The 19,163-nt window shown below is 46.7% G+C and overlaps 2 protein-coding genes across 2 annotated transcripts; one reads left to right on the plus strand and one right to left on the minus strand.

Moving 5' to 3' along the window:
* Positions 1-1,043: 1,043 nt before the first annotated feature.
* On the minus strand, positions 1,044-18,377 carry asap2b (ArfGAP with SH3 domain, ankyrin repeat and PH domain 2b). The gene is made up of 28 exons (XM_069723944.1): positions 17,812-18,377; positions 13,173-13,245; positions 11,750-11,895; positions 11,590-11,664; positions 10,729-10,778; positions 10,290-10,419; positions 9,898-9,983; positions 9,594-9,669; positions 9,418-9,504; positions 9,219-9,322; positions 8,842-8,911; positions 7,998-8,085; positions 7,843-7,891; positions 7,230-7,396; positions 6,087-6,220; positions 5,804-5,898; positions 5,533-5,722; positions 4,961-5,046; positions 4,764-4,879; positions 4,231-4,298; positions 3,717-3,824; positions 3,386-3,620; positions 3,169-3,273; positions 2,730-2,991; positions 2,524-2,582; positions 2,215-2,279; positions 1,806-1,925; positions 1,044-1,677 (listed from the first exon to the last, which is right to left on the minus strand). The coding sequence occupies exons 1-28, from the start codon at positions 17,935-17,937 to the stop codon at positions 1,603-1,605; spliced, it is 3,045 nt and encodes a 1,014-aa protein (XP_069580045.1). The 5' UTR covers positions 17,938-18,377; the 3' UTR covers positions 1,044-1,602.
* On the plus strand, positions 13,981-14,693 carry LOC138636100 (galectin-8-like). Its single transcript, XM_069723945.1, has 3 exons — positions 13,981-14,210; positions 14,349-14,471; positions 14,567-14,693. The coding sequence occupies exons 1-3, from the start codon at positions 14,019-14,021 to the stop codon at positions 14,639-14,641; spliced, it is 390 nt and encodes a 129-aa protein (XP_069580046.1). The 5' UTR covers positions 13,981-14,018; the 3' UTR covers positions 14,642-14,693.
* Positions 18,378-19,163: the final 786 nt, after the last annotated feature.

Consider the following 19,163-nt stretch of genomic DNA (forward strand, 5'->3'; position numbering starts at 1 on the left):
ACATGCACCTCAGGTCAGGTTACCTGGCGCCGCACTAGTGGCAGCCTGCTGCAGCATCTCCCCCCTGAGAGCCCCCCTGCTGTAGTGAAGACATTTCCCCTTGGGAATTAATAGAGTGAAATAAAATTTTTTTTTAAAAATGCAGGAAAATATTCAGGGTGGAAAGGTAAAAAAAAAAAAAAAAGTAAGGAAAGAAAATGCAGAGAAATGGAAAGAAAGGTCAAAAATGTGAAGAGCAACATAAAAAAACCCCCAAAAAAACAGACAAACTATTCGAGGTGTTTTTCTTTCTTTTGGTAAAGTGAGGATAGTCAAATTTAATGGGACATTCATACTTTGATTGCAAATGAAACCTCACACCTACAATTTCCCTGCAACCCTTCAGACAACATGTCACAATAATAAGAATAATTTCCATCCATTAAAAACTGGACTCAGACGTTCGTCCGGAGACCTTTTAGAATCAGAAACAGTATTATTCAGCAGCAGACGTCATTTCTATTAGTCTCTGACTGTTTCACAATATAATCTAGACGGCCAAAAATATGTGGACGGCCTCCACTCTCCTGGTTTCACTCTTTCCAGCGGAAGTTGAACAAATCCAACCGTTCTTCCCGAAAGGTGTCGGACGCCTGTTGAGGTCAAGTTCTTCCACAGAAAAACTGGGAAATGCATTTCTTTACGGGACCGGAAACAAACACGCAATAAAGCTGTTGTGTAAAAATATCACTGTATTTGTTGGACATTTAAGATTTTGCATTTATTGGAAGTGGAAGGTTTTCGTTCTCTCTGCGACTTTCAGCTTCAAAGTCAACACACGGCCACATATTTATATTTTCAGCTATCCAACCTTTTGGTCATCTATTTTATTATATATCAAAAATACTCTGCCGAAGAAATATGTCTAACTATGCGTGTGAAGTTATAGAAAGACGCTAACGACAAGCTATTAAAGTCCCCTGGTTGTTGACTGTAAAGGAAAATGAATATATTTCGACGAGGTGACAATTTGGTTCTTCAGTTTGTTGTGAATTATAAATGTGTTTGTTTGGTGTGATTTCTTTGGTAAAGACATAAAAATGCAATAGTTTGCGTCGAGCCTGAAAGCTTGAACCTTCACTATCCGCCTGCAGAGGACCTGGAGCTCCACATGTCCACATACTTTTGGCCAAATATCTGCTGCATATTGTGTATCGCGCCGTTCTTACTCTTTATTGAGGAGAAATATTCTGATTCATTTAATTTCATCGTCTGCTGCATAATTTTTAAGAACATTTCTAACATTTGTATGTTTGGAAACATGGAGATCTCCGCTAACATTTAGAAAAAGAGTTCTCTTGAGTTTGAACATGTGAGGAAGCGTCCTGCAGGGTTCAGCGCTCACGTCCTCGATGTTTAAAGATCAGGAAGGAAAAGTTGGACTCGGTGGAACAAACTTCCGTGTTTTGTTTCGGCTTCGTTTGGATGTCGGGTTCTCAGGTCGGGCTGGAGTCTCCCCGGAGACGCCAGGACATCTTTGTCCTGCATGTTTTACAGCGCTCGCACCGACTTGCTGCTGCAGAACAGGACGGACGGCGCTGGATGAAGTCCAGTCGAGTCCGGTCACTCTGTAGGGAAGTGAACGAAGGTGATGGGAAACGCTCCCTTTCTGCTCGGCTCTGCTTCGATGTAGCCGACCTGAAACGCAGAAGACAGTAAAACCTGACAAACTGCACCCTAGCAACAACTTAGCAACCACCTGTTTACTGCCCCCATCAGATGCAGAGAGGTGTTTTTCCTGTGTCGGGAGGTTTTCCTTCACTCACCGACCAGTCGCTGTCCTCGTCCCTCTCCACCACGATCACCTCCCCCTCGCGGAACGTCAGCTCGTCTGGATTATCAGCCGTACAGTTGTAGATGGCCCTCACCCTCTGAGGCCTCTGCTTCTGCACACACGAGTTATACTGATTACATTACATTACATTTAGCTGACGCTTTTATCCAAAGCGACTTACAACACACTGATGGTTCACCATCGGGAGCAATTTTAGGGTTCAGTGTCTTGCTCAAGGACACTTAGGCATGTGGACAGGAGGAGCTGGGATTGAACCACCAACCTTCGATGAGTGTGCAACCCACTCTAGCGACTGAGCTACAGCCTCCCTGATTAAAGGTTGAACCAAGCTGCATTAGGAGAAAGAGAAGACAGCCGGACCGGGCTGCTTAAAGACTTACGGAGAAGGTGGTTCTGGGTTTGGGTGTTGGAGGATTTGGACTTTGAGGGGATCTGGAGTGACAACCTGCAACGGAGAACAAGAACTTCAGGATGATGGAAAAAAAAAAAAAAAAAAAAAAGAAAAAAAAAGTGATTTGTTTACGACGCGGTGACTTAAAGGACCGATCGCCGTCGAGCTCGACAGAAATAATGTTTTCATGCTCACCACGGCAGTCGTTTCTCTTTTTTACTCTCATTAAAGTCAACGCGTGTGTGTGTGTGTGTGTGTGTGTGTGTGTGTGTGTGTGTGTGTGTGTGTGTGTGTGTACCTCGTTTGTCCATAGATGCCATTCTGACCGGAGGTCTCTGAGGAGGACGTTTCACTGATCTGAAATCAGAATGAATAAAGTCAAAAAGGTCCAGTTGGAGTTATTCCAAACAGAATCAAATCTGACCAATACAGAGCAGGTACCGACCAGTTCTGACCAGTTCTGACCAGTTCTGACCAGTTCTGACCAGTACATCCGGTACCTACACAGTGGGAGACTTGGGGGACTTGGGTCCCGGTGGTCTGCTGCTCTGGTGGCTGGGCACGGGTGGAGGGAGGGGCGGAGCTTTGTAGTGGGGTGCTGGTGGGATGGAGGGTGCTGGTGGGACTGGAGGTACTAGGGGGGCAGAGGGGAGTCCCGATGGTAGGGGAGGCAGAGGAGGGAGGGGGGTGTTCTTGGCTGACTTGGTCTCTAACATGCTGGACCTCTTGTTGACGGGAGGAGGAGGAGGAGGAGCCACTGGGAGCACTGGGGGAGCAAGAGACGAGAAAATAATTCTACGACAAAGAGACAAAACAACAAAGACACAAAACAAACCACAAAGAGACGAAACAACAGAAGACAGAGAGAGTTTGTCTCCTCATAACGGTGTTAGCTGTTTTACTTCGTCGTGGCAGCTTGGAGCTGACAGGAAGTGACACTCACCGTATATGGAGGAGTTCCTCTCGGGGGTTTGAGGGTTGGGGGGGTCGGAGGACGAACGCTGTCGTCCCACTGTTTCCATGGCAGCGGTTTTACTGTGACCTAATCCTGCAGGGACACGCAACACGGCCGAGTTTAAGTTCCTCAATCACAGTTAAAAGCTGCCACACCCTTCATTTTAAAATGTACACGACAAAACGCCTCCCCGATGACCTCTGACCTCTGTTTGGCACTCTGGGGGGCAGCGGGGGCGTTGGCCCCGGCGTCGGCAGGTTCAGGTCCAGCATGGTGCCGTAGGTCTCGTTGGTGATCATGGAGCTGGGGATCGGAGGCCTCTGTTTGTCCCGCGCCAGGAAGGCGGCGTCCCGGGCCAGCGCCGCCAGGTTGGGCTGCATGAGGGCGCTGCCGGGCACGAAGCAGCTGACCGGGCGCTCCTCCCGCCGGTTCGGGATGGGCTGCACAGGAAAAAACCACACGGGTACATCAGGAACGCCGGGGGGCGGAGCTTAACAGAGGACGTCTTCGTCGCACGAAACCAGCCCCACACACACCTTGTCCTCCATCTCGTCCTCGCTCTCGTCCAGGTCCTCGTTTTGGAGACGCCACTCGTACTCGACGTGAACGTGGACATTGAACTTCCCCGTCTGAGCCTGAGTCAGCTGGAACACAACGGCGAGATGCGTTACCAGACTTTTCCTGCACAGACACGCCGACGATGAGACAATAACTGACTTAGCTTAGCCTAGCGTAGCTTTGTTTATCATAGCTTTGGTTAAATTAGTCAGTTTAAATGTTTTTTGTTTTTTTACTTTACTGCTAAAAGTTTTGGTGTCATTCTGGTTGACTGGTTGATAAACAGCACAGTGCTAGTTTTGACTTAACGTAGCCTAGCCTAGCTTTAGCTTATTTTACTTTAGAGAAACAGGACTTCATATTTTTAATTTATCTTTTGCTGCATGTATAAAACGTGAAATCCAAAAACCGACAGTAGCTTCAGTGCTAACGAGAGAACAGAGAGCTCAGAGTTTATTTTCCGTAAACTGGCCTACACGTTAAAAGTCTCACCAGTTCTTCACACTCAGTGTGTCGCAGACGTTTCGCGATGTCCAACGCCGTCTCTCCCGCTTCGTTTGCTGTGGGGACAAATGGAAACGGGAGACATTTTGAGAAACGACTAAAACTGCACGTCCAGATCTCTTCTAATCTTTAAATTGACCATATTAATGATTCAGGAGCAGAAAAAGTATCAATATTACAGATGCAATAAAACTATTGATTTTTTTGGTGTGTAAGTAAATTAAGTTTGTTTTAGAGGCACCCACAGGATTATAATATATATCAGAGCTTTGTGTGTAAAACTGACTGATATTTGAATGGAGTTTGGTGGAGATTCATCTTAGCTAAGGAAATACATCGCTGATCATTATCAGTGTTCCCCTGCAGCTAACTGGTGTTAAATTCGCAGATATTTGAATGGAGTTCGGTCATTTAAATTAAAAGTATTCATCACGTCTACATCAGGAAACCGGAATCTACTCCGTAAAACGCCGTCTCCACCCTGACGGTGTTAGCGGATGTTTAAATTCTCCTGCTCTTACTGTTGGACACTGAAGCTTTTCCTCTCAGCAGCAGTTTGAGACACTCGCTGTTGTCCGTCAGGCAGCAGTAATGCAGCGCCGTGCTTCCTCCGGCCGTCTGCTTGTCCAGGTTACCACTGAAACACACGCCCGCTCATTACGACACATGCGAGGACGGACGGGCCCGTATGGAGACGGGGACGATGTTCAGCCGTTACCTGTTCTGGGCCAGGAAGTCGACGATGTGGAGCGAGTTTCTGTCGACCATTCGGACCGCCAGGTGGAGCACCGTCTCTCCAGGTTCCTGATAAAAAACAATGAACAAAACAATGCATCGAGGGAAGTCCATGGAAGCATCACCGAACGGTCCGAAGCGGGCGAAGGTACATAGGCCGAACATTTGTGGTTGGAAATCGTCAGTCAGAAGACCACAAATACGAGCAGAAAGTCTCCGAGACTGCTCGTGTTGCGTACGAATTTTAGGCTCGTCAGCTTTGCCAACTGTTTGCTAGCGTTGTCGGCGGTTTGTTAACTTGAGTTTAGCTATTAAGAGTTTTTTTTTTTTTTTTAAAGCAAAATTAGCTGTTCGTTAGCTTTATTAGCTGGTTGTCAGATTGCCAACACCGAGGTTTTGAGGTGTCTGATGGGAAAAACAGTCGCCCGCCCAAAATCACTGCAAACCACCTGAACTGTGGCGCCGTGGCAACACGACAACACGCCTGCTCACAAGCAACAGGAGCAGTCTTGGAACTTACTGATGCACCTTCGGGTTAGTAATGTGCGCTCGTACGTGTTCGTTGGGCTGCAGGCTGGTCTCCATCAGGTCCACCCCCTCCGCGTACACCTGGATGAGAGACAGGATGTCTCTGCTTCTGACGGCCTCGTACAGAACCTGCAGTCTGGACGCGGCGTCGGCGCACCGTCGCCGGGCGAAACGCTTCTCCGTGTACTTGGCCGTGATGTAGTCCTTCCTCATCTGCCTGGAAGACAGAGACATCGAGTTCCTAACACATCCTCTCAATCCCGCCTGCCTTCGCATCGTGTCTCTGAAAACCACCTACATGTCGCTGCTCGGATCCGGTTTGGTGACGTTTTGCGCCGCCAGGTCCGCCTCCATGATCTCGTTGAAGCTGGCGTTGCCGACGTTCTTTGCCAACTAAAACACAACAACAGCACAAAGAAGAAGCAAACACATCTTCCCGTTTCCTGCTTCGAGTGGCGAAAGCCTGTTTGGACATTTAACGCCGTCCAACACGACAGAGCTGCAGACAAAAAAAAACCAGTCTGAACTGCCTCGACGCTCTGATTTACGTGACTCCTCTGGGGACAGTGAAGGGGACTCACCAGCAGCTCAGAGGTTCCCAGGACGTCCAGGTCCAGACTCTGGATCCTGGAGTAGTGGACCCCCATCTCCCTGTGGATCCCAGAACACTCGATGCAGATCAGCACCCCGAGGTTCGTGGACAGCCAGGTGGGACCTGATTGGTGGGAAAGTATCACATTATTAATGGATCACCGGCTGCAAGAAGCTGACCGAGCAAATGAGGTTGCCAAGGCCTCTAATGGATCGGGTCAGTCGGGTCGGACCTTTCAATGGATCGGATGTAGAATTCAAAAGTTGCTAAAAGTTATTCAAAAGTTTGCGACCAGTGGTAATAGTACAAGCAGTAGTACCGGTAGGAATAGTACAAGCAGTAGTACCAGTGGGAGTAGTACAAGCAGTAGTACCGGTAGGAATAGTACAAGCAGTAGTACCAGTGGGAGTAGTACAAGCAGTAGTACCAGTGGGAGTAGTACAAGCAGTAGTACCAGTGGGAGTAGTACAAGCAGTAGTACCGGTAGGAATAGTACAAGCAGTAGTACCGGTGGGAGTAGTACAAGTAGTAGTACCGGTAGGAGTAGTACAAGCAGGAATACCGGCGGGAGTAGTACAAGCGGTAGTACCGGTGGGAATAGTACAAGCAGTAGTACCAGTGGGAGTAGTACAAGCAGTAGTACCAGTGGGAGTAGTACAAGCAGTAGTACCGGTGGGAGTAGTACAAGCAGTAGTACCGGTGGGAGTAGTACAAGCAGTAGTACCGGTAGGAATAGTACAAGCAGTAGTACCAGTGGGAGTAGTATAAGCAGTAGTACCAGTGGGAGTAGTACAAGCAGTAGTACCGGTAGGAATAGTACAAGCAGTAGTACCGGTGGGAGTAGTACAAGTAGTAGTACCGGTAGGGGTAGTACAAGCAGGAGTACCGGCGGGAGTAGTACAAGCAGTAGTACCAGTGGGAATAGTACAAGCAGTAGTACCAGTGGGAGTAGTACAAGCAGTAGTACCGGTGGGAGTAGTACAAGCAGTAGTACCGGTGGGAGTAGTACAAGCAGTAGTACCGGTGGGAGTAGTACAAGCAGTAGTACCAGTGGTAGTTTCAGGTGCAGCATTAGCAACAGTTGAAGTTGTGGAATCGGTGTAACTGCGGTACTAGCAGTAGTAACGCTGACCTGCCGCTCCACAGTCGCAGCAGCCGTCGTTGCCGCTCATCCTCTTCACCTCTCCTACGATGGCTTTGGTCAGCTCCTGGACGATGTTGTTCTCTCCTTCGTCCTGGTCGCCTTTGAACGCCTTGTTCAGCGCCTCCTCTTTACTGTTCTGCAGCACCGACACCCAGCTGAAAGACACCGACTATGAGAGCTCACGCCAACACACCAACCGTCCAAGGACACGCCTACCGTCCAAGGACACACGCCAACCGTCCAAGGACACGCCAACCGTCCAAGGACACGCCAACCGTCCAAGGACACATGCCAACCGTCCAAGGACACACGCCAACCGTCCAAGGACACACACCAACCGTCCAAGGACACACGCCAACCGTCCAAGGACACATCACCCATCAGAGGACACACCAACCATCAGAGGACACACCAACCATCAGAGGACACACCAACCGCCCAAGGACACACCAACACACCAACCATCAGAGGACACACCAACCATCAGAGGACACACCAACCGCCCAAGGACACACCAACCATCAGAGGACACACCAACCATCAGAGGACAAACTGTTACACCAACAAGTGAGCGGCTGAGGGGACACCTGCTGCTACTTACACCTGACACTCTGCCTCGTCCTCCGCCTGGAAGTGATAGGTTCGGTCGTCTGAGGGAGCGGGGGAGGGGGAGGACACAGACAGGAAGCAGATCAGATAAAAGCGTGCAGGGCTCGTTGTATTTCGACATGCGAGCAGGACGAGTCTGCAGCGTACGTGAGAACAGGTCGAAGCTCTTCTTCTCGTCGGGATTCCTCTTCACCTGGCAGGTGAGCAGGTTGAGTTTGGCCGGAGGTCTGTTCGCCTGCGAGACAACGAGCAGGGAGAAAGGTGAGAGGACACCTGTTTTTTGAAACGGAATGCAACCACAGTACTGATGCTGGATTTCAGGTATATTTGGTACAGAAGTTCGTGTTCCCCAGATGATGAACCATAAGTATAGTTTATTAAAATAGCATCCGGAGCTAAATTACCATAAGGCTTTACCTTTGATCAGCATCACAATTAAAGTCCTGTTAGCAGCAGCTACTAAAACATAACTCGGAAATTTGGACTTTCCTGCTCCATATAGTGAAAACAAAACAAATTACAAGCAAAAAGATCCTTTAGATTCTGAAAGCTGAAGTAGAGACGAAAGGTTTGAAAGCTCAGAGAGATTTAAAGCTGCCTCGACGACCCTCCTCCCAAAACAACCCTTCTGATCTAATGAGAGTCAGATTTGAGTCCAAACTCGTCCTCTTCCCACCCTTCTCTCTGTCATCCTTTTCCTTATGCTCTTCCTTCTCCTCCTCTTTCGCTTCCTCTGTCCTGCTTGGCCGTTTGACTCTTCGCGTACAAACTTCAAAATAACAAAACAAAAAAAACAAAAACAGAAGGAAGAAAAAAGGAAAAAATAAGAAGCTAGATTACAAAAAAATTAAAAAGGAGAAAAAAGCTGATGCAGATGATCAACCCATGAGGAGGCGTCTTGGTTGGACGTGCAGGTGGGGAGGGGTGGGGGGGTGGGGGGGGGGCTCGTCATGCAGGAGGGCCAACGGGTGAAGAGGATGTGGCGTCTTACCGTGCCGTGGCAGATGGTCAGGAAGCCGTTCCTCACCGAGCACTTCCTCTTCTGCCACACCTTCCTCAGCCTGAGGCAGAGACGCGTGGATTTCACGTTAAAGACGTTTTAAATGCGAAGTCCGACAGAATGACACATGTAACCATGGCAACCGTGGACAAATATAGCGACAGATGTCAAACGTTTGACGGATATAAAGAATTTAACACAAAATGTTGAAGACGAAAACGCGACTAAAATATTGTTCAGGAAATTCAGAGTAAAAAAAAAGAAGATGAAGCTTTTTTAACAGTAAAGATCAAATCTAAATAAAACAAGAAGTGTACGCGTCAGCAGATTCTCCGTTCTCTCCCGAAGGATTGTGGGAGTTCACTCACCCCTCACTTCTCTTGTAAAGGACTCCGGAGCGTTCGGTGCCGTGAGCTTTGTTTCCCTGCAGCTGATGGAGGCTGTAACCTGCGTTCTGCTTCGCCTGAGAGTCCTGAAGGTAAATTCAATTCACACGTGAGCGTCAACACCTGAAAACCTCCCGGACACGTCCCGCGAACAAACAGGAAGCGAACGCGCGCCGATCACCTCTTTGTGCTCCGACTGCAGCGACGCCTTCAGGACGTCTCGGAGCTGAGTCAGCTGCTTCCTCTCTCCGTCCTGAGTCTGTTTAATCTGAAGACCAACAGGTGGATTTAAAGTTTACGGCCGTTTTTTCAACGTTTGTTTTTCTGACTGTGATCGTTCAGACGACGCGTCCTCACCGCGGTCAGGTCGGTCGCCAGCTTCTCCACCGACGGTTTCAGACTCTCCACAGCTTTCAGTCCGTCCTGAAAAAAACTACAAAAATAATAAAAAATTTAAAAAAACACTTTAATGGGAAAAGTTTTTCCTCAAAAATAAATCAGCAAACAACCAAAATGATCGTCGTCAAGTCGTCGTTGCTGTTAAATTGGCTGACGATTACATGATTACAAAATTAAACTTTAAATTGAAACGTTTTCTTGTTTTTTACGTGGAGTTATTGGATAATAAAGGACTTTTATTTTGGGGTTTTGGGCGACGTACTTGCACTGAGCGTGGAAATACTTGATTAGGTTCTGGAGGAAGTCGACACCTTTCTTCACCTTGATCTCGTTCACTTTCAGCAGATACTGCGGAGAGAAGACGACCAATCAGCTGTGAGTCGAATAAATAAGGACATTAAGAAATACAAAGAAACAGGAACTCGTCCAATAAAATCTGACTTCCTGCTTCCTTTCAAAATAACACAGCTCACTGCAGCGGTTTTGAATGAGTCACCATCCAATCACATCACTGGCCCCGCCTCGTTTGTCTTGATTGACAAGACAAATAAAGGAAATGAAATGTTGTGAGATGAATAACAGTTTTCCGTTCAAACTGTATTTCAAACTGCAGCCACACGAACGCGACCTCTGACCTCTGACCTCTGACCTCACCTCACACATCTGCAGCTGGAAGAGTCGTCTCTCCTTCTCCATCTCCTCGGCGATTTCTCCGCCGCTGAACTCCGTGCGAATCATCCCGTGCTGCTTGGCGTGCTCCCTCTTCTCCTTCTCGATCTTCGCTCTGCAGGGGTCAAAGGTCGAGTTGAAATGTCGTCCCGTCTGCAGTTCTTACGGCGCCGGGCGTCTTAAGTACGAACGATTTCTGACGGCATTTCCTCCCAAACGCGACAAACTGAGTCTCCGAGAGAAGTACGGAAGCGACGATCGTTTGAATTGATCTGTTATCGCAAATTATAAAACAGCTTCTTTCTCCTGGTAAGTTACAAAAAACAACAATTGATAATTATTTAACTTTATTAAAACGTTTTTCTGTTTTCATATTTAAAGGATCATAAGTGTTGCAGACATTACTGTGTTTTGTTTTTCTTACAGCTTCGTCTCGTAATCCTTCCAGGCTTTATCGAACGGCTTCTTCAGATCCTGCAGAAGCAGTGACACACATGCACACGCACACACACACACACACACACACACACACACACACACGCACACACACACACACACACACGCACACACACACACACACACACACACACACACACACACACACACACACACACACACACACACACACACACAGAGGACTTTGACCGGTGAGTCTCCCTGGAAATATTTCAAGAAGATAACATATATGTGTGTGTGTGTGTGTGTGTGTGTGTGTGTGTGTGTGTGTGTGTGTGTGTGTGTGTGTGTGTGTGTGTGTGTGTGTGTGTGTGTGTGTGTGTGTGTGTGTGTGTGTGTGTGTAAACAACTGTTTAATAAAGCAAGCGTGCTGGAAAAAGTGCCCATATTTGGTCGAGCTCAGGAGAAGCGAGGGGGCGGATCTAAGGACACTAGGCCCCGCCCACCTACAACGGACACCTGACTGCACGACAGGCCTGTCAATCAAAGCAGCCCCGCCCTCCAAACATATCTGTGTTTGAGGCCTAATATCTAATGAATGATTAATTATTTCCAGACTGATGAGAAGGAGTTTATCTAACAATTTACTCACTTTGTGTTTCAGGAGAGAACTTGATGCTTTTTGAATGGGAGTCTATTGAAGCCCCTAGTGGCCCTCAGTGGTATTACACTTTAACGACAACCGGTTTTACATCTAGTCTATAATCGTACTTAATATTGAAGGACCTTTGGGAGGTCGAGTTACAACCAAACTATTCTGCAATGGAAATGTTGAGTTTTCTTGGAAATCAGTAAAGAAAAGAATTAAAGAAATTGAAAACACACGAACCCCTTTGACGCCCTTCAGGTCTCCCTTCAGCAGGCTGTCCAGCGGGAACGTGATGATGTTGTTCATGTTCTGCAGCTGCAAACAAGACAAAAGTCAAACGTATAAATGCGTGTTTTAATATCCTCCGAGTCTGACAGGGTTTACTGAAGAGTTTCCTCACCAGGTTTTTGAAGAGCGACGTCAGCTCTTTGGTGAAGACGGCGAACTTGAGGAAGGCGCAGCCGACCTCGGCGTCCTCCCGGCTCTCGCAGTTGTCCCCGAACTTCTCCACCGCCTGGATGTACTGATCCTCGTTGTCCACGTGAGCTGCGACACAAATCCATCGGTAAGATTTGTTATTCTGGAATCTTGATTTTTGTATAAATTCATTTTCAGGTCGATCGGATCAGAAAACAACCGATCGACCGATCAACCCGAGGAAAAAACTGAAGTAGAGAATTCATGTTATTTATGTAAATACAAATAAAACAAAGTGAATCATAATAAATAATATTGAAAATACCTAAATAAATAATACGTAACAAGACAACAACAATCAACTGGAAGAAAAGGAACATTATATAAATAAAATAAAGAAATTATAGTGAATAAATATACAATAAAATAAACAACAATAATAATGGTTAAAAAAAACAACTAGATTAATCATAACAAATAATAGTAATAATAATACTAAATTACACTTGAATAAAAATAAGGACTAAATAATAAATAAATCGGATTAAATGAAAAACCAATAATTACTTTATAGTTAATAATGATTGAGCTGCAGTTAAAATGAAGGAAGGCTTGAGAAATATCTTTGTGTCCGATGTTATTTTCAATCTCAGCTGAAAACGTATCTTCAGAAATTATTTATTGCCTTTATTTATTGATCTACACGTAGCAGATTCTTCGCCAGGAAATCTTCCAGTTCTGAAGAGTCATCGGCCGAAGTGGATCAAACGTTTGTGTTGGTGTCCACCGACAGGTACATTAAAAAAGTCGAGGACTTCCTGTCACCGTCCGCCATAAACTGAATATTCTGTGTTTGTTCTGAGCGCGCTCAGTCGGCCTCCTCTCATGAGTCAGTTTACAGACAGACCAGAAGTGCAGGTGGGCGTCTCTCCCTCGGCATGCTGGGACAGGAAGCAGTATGACAGGAATGCTTTGGAGGTGAGACTCGACAGCCTGAACGCAAAACCCACCGATCTGAACCAACAACAAAACGGGCCGCAGACACACACATGCACGCACACACACACACACACACACACACACACACACACACACACACACACACACACACACACTCACACACACACACACACACACACACACACACACACACACACACACACACACACACACACACACACACACACACACACACACACACACACACACACACACACACACACACACACACACACACACACACACACACACACACACACACACACACACACACACACACACACACAAACACACACAAACACTCTGGGCTTTTATTTAGGCGGTTTGAGCCCGAGCAGACAGACAGGAAGTGAAAGACTTTGTGGTGAGACGTGTTTGTGTTTCTGCAGATAAAAACACTCTCTCACCCAGACCGGACGTGCTGATGGCCTTCACCGACTTCTTTATCTTGTAGAGAACCGATCGGTCCACGTCCAGCGCCTGAGGGCGACAAAAGGGTCAGCGCTCAGATCGGAGGTTACCGTGGCAACAAAACACTGCAGAACAAAGCACGGAAACATCAGCAGTAAAATGTACCAAAGTGTGTTTCAAATATATTTATACGCGTTTAATGAAGCTGCAACGATCAGTCGACTTAAACATGATGATGAATAATTATTTTTATTTTTTTTATAAATAATGTTGGAATCTAGAAGTGTTACCGAAGGGGACGTCTGTGCACAGTTTGAGTTGGAAACTTAATTAAACCACCACAAAGCTTTAATGTGGGCGGGACAAGGGGCGGGGCCTTTTCACAAAGTATCCAACTCCCAGTCATGAAACCAAGGTTGAAGCAGAAGTGTCTTCAGCTGCAATACCAAATTTGAAGAAGATCTCAAGAAATTCCTGAGATGTCGCGTTCACAAATCATGGAGGACACGGTGAACGTGACCTCTGACCTTTTGACCACCAGAGATCAAATCATTTCATGGTCTGAGTCCAAGTGAACGTTTGTGCCTCCAGAACTTCCTGAGAAGATCTGACCGTGAAAATGGGCTGGGTTGCGGTCACGGCGACCTTTGACCCGATAAATCTGATCCGGATCATTTTACATCGTGTTAAATTCCTTCGAGGCGTTCGTGACTGGAAGACGTTCGAACTGCGTTTTGTTGTTGTTGTTGTTGTTGTTGTTGTTGTTTCCCCGTGCGTTCCTGCGTTGAGGTCTGAGCGCTCTGTCGCCCTCTGCGCCGTCTCCCAGGTTCCAGGTGGACTTTATGTGCGGCAGCAGCGTGAAGCCGCGGGCCGACGTGGCGTTCCACTTCAACCCGAGGCTGCTGAAGTCCTGCATCGTCTGCAACGCGCTGCAGAAGGAGCGCTGGGGCCGAGAGGAGATCTGGAAGAAGATGCCCTTCGCGGCCGGCACCGTGTTCGAGCTCATCATCCTCATCCTCAAAGACCAGTTCAAGGTGAGGAACCCCAACGTGACGGTGAGAACGATCACAAGAATCAAGAATCGAGTTTACCATCAAGAAAACAAAACGACCTCCAACTTCCTCCGGAAATCATTTCTGCACCTGAACATGTGTTTGTTTGTTTTTCCTCAGGTGGCCGTGAACGGAGTTCACGTGTTGGAGTTCAAATACCGAGTGGAGATCGGCCGCGTCGACACCATCTGCATATCGGGAAAGGTCAAAGTTCAAGCTGTGGGCGTCGTCCCGCCGAGCCCGGTGAGTCCGACCCGATCGCTCCGGCGGTGTCCGACGGAAACGGTTCATGCAGGAAGGAGACTTAACTTTTTTTTAACGTTGTGTTGTTTTCTAAGATTGCCGTCTCGCCTGCTGCCAGTCGGACCAATCAGGACGCAGGAATGAATGTAATTATAAAACTCGCAAGCTGAATCACGGTCGTTTCTTTTTGTTTGTTTCCACCACAGACTGGATATAAAAGAGTTTGTAGCTTCAGGTCTGTAAAATGGTTCTGATCCAGAAGTGTCTTCAGCTGCAATACCAGCGAGTGCCACTAGAGGTCGGCTCCAAAAAGCCTCCGGCTCCATAGACTCCCATTCAACTTCTCTCATCAAATCCAAAGTGAATAAAATGTGTCCATCAGTTATCTCGGTGTTGTTAGCTAAAGTCACTCCTTCTTCTTAGTTTTCTGGAGGTCCATCTGAAAATAATCCCTCATTCATTAGAAAAGAAGATTCAAGAAGACCTGTTTTTGGGGGCGTGTCTGTTTGATTGACAGGGCTGTGGTGCAGTCAGGTTACAGCTATCGGTGGGCGGGACGTAGTATCGTCAGGTTTCCGATCAGATCGGTCAGATCCACCTCTGGCTCCTCCCCCAGCTCGTCCAAATATGGTCACTTCCTGCTCTTAACTGCTCCGAACTAGTAAAGATGGTGACGGACAGAATCTGAACTGGAGGATTCATAACGTTCACAAACCAACGATGACATCACTGATGGTTGATGACATCACTGATGGATGATGACATCACTGCTGGTTGATGACATCACTGCTGGTTGCCGCTCGGTGCCAAAATGAAATGCAGTCTGCCAAAAGTACCAGGATGTCCGGCTACATACGGTCGTATCTTTCTAGCCTGCATGCTGCTCTGGTGGTTCTGACCCACAATCCTCTGCAGTGGAAGATGCGTCACACGGACTGAGCCAACGAGAGAGGAAGAGGAAGAGGAAGAAGATGACAACGACATAGAAGACGGAGACGCATCGGCCATCTTTGTTTCCAGATCCACTAAAGAAGCCTGAAAATCCTCTGAAACCTTCTGAGTCTCAACGAAACCCTTAAAAGTCTAAATCAGTTCGTTCGTTTCAACCTCTGATTGTTGATAGATTCATGAGACATGAGAACATGTGGAACTATGTTGTGTGTGAAATATGTTGGCATGTTAACATTGACCATAGTGAATAGTATATATATATATATATATATATATATATATATATATATATATATATATATATATATATGTGTGTGTGTAATACTATATTGTGTACTGACATCATATTCCATTCTGCTGTATGCAGATTTTTTTTTTCTTTCTGAAGACGGGAGTGGATTCACCCTGCGATGCTGAATCATCTTCACATCAGGAAGTGAAACTACCGGGATGGAAATCAGCTATTCACACTGCACGCCGCGGCACAGCGGACGTCCCATGTCACAGTCACAGTCTGACACAGTCGGCAGGTTGGTTACTCGGGTCACCTGACAGACGTGTTCTCCCGACCACCTCGGTGACTCACACCGGGAAACATGCAGACGGTCCGGCAGTCCTGAAAACTACAAGACCGGCTTGCCGTTCAAAATCAAGTTTAAATCTCTGCAGGGTTTTGCGAGGAGGCAGAAACAGGTGAACGCAGGTGTTTCAAACGACGACTACAAACACTTCAGACGCACAAAACTACAAAATAAAAATCGTGCGACTTTCTGAGAACATCATAATTCCACCGTCATCATGATGCCCTTTCACAATAAACCTCCAGAGAACCGGACGGTTCAGAAGCTGCCCGAGAATCGGACTGATTTTAAGTTTTCCTTCAGTACCCCAGTGAGCAGGGAGGTTTCTCTGAACTCCCATGATGCACTGCAGACGGGAGCCGCTCACAAACACTTCGGCTGCTGTTATTGGTGCAAAAGTGACAAAATGTGACCTCAGTGAGCCGTTTACATCCGAGCGTGTGCACAACAGCTTCAGCCCAGCTGGACGTTCACGACATCACTATATTTGTTTTAAATACTTTCTACTGTTTTTGTGTGGCCAAACTGGGAGTTGATCTCATGTTGACTGTAATTATTATAATAATGACTGAAGTTGATGATTTATTGGTGTTTAAAAACACTCAAAGCAGCTTCGACTCGTCTCATGACGGGCGAGCCGAGACACGACCGAAGCAGAGCTGAAGAAGCGCTTCGAAAACTGGTCCGAGAACAGATTTAAAATGAATCGGAGAGGAGGAGAGAAAGAGAGAAAGAGAGAAAGAGAGAAAGGGAGAAAGAGAGAAAGGGAGGGGAGATGAAAGCCAAAAGGAGGTGAAGAGGAGGGATTTAGCCGAGACGCACATTAGAGACAGAAGGAGGGACAGAGTGAGACGGGTCTTGTTGGGACTTGATCAGACGGGCGAGGCTTTCGCCGTCGCCTCGGGTCTGCTGGGCGGGAACGTCCCAGCATGCAACAGGAAGAAAGGAGGAGGAGGAGGAGGAGGTCATGATGAAAAGTCCAGATTTCACTCATCTTATTGAATCATTCAGCGCGAGTACATTTTAAAAGTGAACTGTGAAAACCTGTGATCTGACTCGGGACCTTTCATGGACCTTTAAGGACCTTTTAGTGACCCGAAACAAATATTCAGGAAACACCTCCAGCAGCACCAGTGAGACTTCTGTCTCTTAACTTCACTATGCATGTCTTCGACCAGTGACCTTTCACCTTTCAGCTGCCGCTTCCTCCCAAAACTTCTTTGGTTACCAAATCTGCCTCATCATCACTGCGTTGCAAAACAAAAAGAGGCAGTTCAGCTCTGAGCTCTTACAACACGCCGAGAGTCAACTGTTACGGCAGGAAGTGAGTCTCTCTGTTCCTCTTTCTAACGCGTTGCTGTTTCTGCCTGGAAAAAGGAAGAGAGGGTAAAAACACAGCTGCACATTCATTAAACAAACACATCTGCACATTTACCAAACAAATAAAGCTGCACATTTATTAAACAAACAGCTGCATGTTTACCAAACAAACACACCTGGAATTACAACATGTTTACTGAATAATCACCAAAATTCCCCGTTTTAATCACAGGAAGTGGCAACAAAACAGGTTGAAGAAAATAGGTTACTACTACTAATATTAATAATAATAACAATAATGGGATTTTGTGCCTTTTCATGGTCAGCAGAAGCCGGTTTAACCACCTTATTCAACTCAACACATCTCAGTTTGGGCCCCTCAGTGTGTGTGTGTGTGTGTGTGTGTGTGTGTGTGTGTGTGTGTGTGTGTGTGTGTGTGTGTGTGTGTGTGTGTGTGTGTGTGTGTGTGTGTGTGTGTGTGTCCTCACCTCCTCCAGAGCCGCCACCGCGTTCCTGCAGTGGGACATCCGGGTGGTGAAGCTGGAGGTGGTCGGAGCCTTGTAGTCCTCATTAGTCTCCGAGATAAACTCCGTCACGCTGATGAGCTCCGGCATCGTGAAGTCCCGACACAACGCAAACCGTCCCGACGCACAAAAACACCCTCACAACGACACACAAGTCAGCCCCGCAGGTGGAGCAGCCACACCTGCACGCCTCCAACTGGTCACAAAGATCCTCTGCTGGTTCCTGGACGCGCTCCTCCGCACAGCTGAAGCTCAGATCACATGTTTTTTTTTAAGAAGAAGTTCGGTTTCCATGTTGGTTCCGCGGAGGTGAAGCACCGACAGCCTCCGTCACATTCCTCCGTCCTGCTGCTGCTTCACCTGAGGAAACACCGAGGCGGGGCGGAGACACAAAGACTGGGCCGCGTGCGAGAGGGCTCACTCCGCTGCGTTTTCCAGGAACCAGGAACCACAGGCACACGCAGCGAGGCGTGATTTCAGGCCACGCCCACGATGTCATTATCGATATGACACTTGAACAGGAGTGTGATTAAAATATAGGAAAAAAACGTATTCATCTTTTTTGTATTTATCTTTTTATTTATTAATTTCAAACTTTAAAAGTTGTCAAACATTTAAAGTGTGTCAGAGACACAGTGAAATAAATACTTACACCTCGGTGCCCCGGCACTTAAAGACACAAAGGAAGTATTTATTTACAAAATATTTTTCCAAAAGTGATATTTATACATTTAAACTACATATAAAATATAATATGAAATACTGCAAATACAAAAAGTAGCTTCAGGCATTGTTATAAAAGGACTGAAGGTGAATCTCAGGAAAAGAGAAGCTTTGATGCTTTTTGTGACGTTGCTGCCAACTAGTGGAAACAACTGAGATTACAACGACTGAGTCACGAAATTACGACGATAAAACAATATCATCCATCCAGTTTACAGTAAATCACAGAAACAAACACTCAGTGGTGGTAAGTAACTGAGTATGTGTACTCCAGTACTGCGCAGTTTAGAGGTACTTGTACTTTACGTGAGTATTTCCATGTGATGCTTCCTTCATCCTGTAAAAAATTTCCCCTCGGGGATTAATAAAGTAAATACCTACCTACCTACCTTACATAGTACATAACATACATAACACATGCATGTGAACTACAGATGGAGGGAAGTGATGTGATATGTGGACAGACAGAACATAAAGACAAGTGATGAACACTGTTTGGTTTTCTACAACAGAAGTGAGCTTCATCGAGTGCAAACTGCAAACAGAAAAAAACATGCAGGTGCTGTTGAATTTGAACTGTTGAGACCAAAGAT

This window comes from Brachyistius frenatus, unplaced genomic scaffold, assembly GCF_029030835.1.
Source record: "Brachyistius frenatus isolate BFR_SWC_R1_liver_20210118 unplaced genomic scaffold, ASM2903083v1 Contig_353, whole genome shotgun sequence".
In the NCBI taxonomy this organism is placed as follows: Eukaryota; Metazoa; Chordata; class Actinopteri; family Embiotocidae; genus Brachyistius; species Brachyistius frenatus.

What these genes read in the sequence shown, in the direction of transcription:
- asap2b (XM_069723944.1), bottom strand. Translation starts at nt 17,937, where the DNA reads ATGCCGGAGCTCATCAGCGTGACGGAGTTTATCTCGGAGACTAATGAG. An exon ending in TATTTCCACGCTCAGTGCAA is followed by an intron (nt 9,670 to 9,897) that starts GTACGTCGCCCA and finishes TTATTTTTGTAG; the next exon opens with TTTTTTTCAGGACGGACTGA. An exon ending in TGCAGTCGGAGCACAAAGAG is followed by an intron (nt 9,323 to 9,417) that starts GTGATCGGCGCG and finishes ATTTACCTTCAG; the next exon opens with GACTCTCAGGCGAAGCAGAA.
- LOC138636100 (XM_069723945.1), top strand. Translation starts at nt 14,019, where the DNA reads ATGTGCGGCAGCAGCGTGAAGCCGCGGGCCGACGTGGCGTTCCACTTC. An exon ending in TCCTCAAAGACCAGTTCAAG is followed by an intron (nt 14,211 to 14,348) that starts GTGAGGAACCCC and finishes GTTTTTCCTCAG; the next exon opens with GTGGCCGTGAACGGAGTTCA. An exon ending in GCGTCGTCCCGCCGAGCCCG is followed by an intron (nt 14,472 to 14,566) that starts GTGAGTCCGACC and finishes TTGTTTTCTAAG; the next exon opens with ATTGCCGTCTCGCCTGCTGC.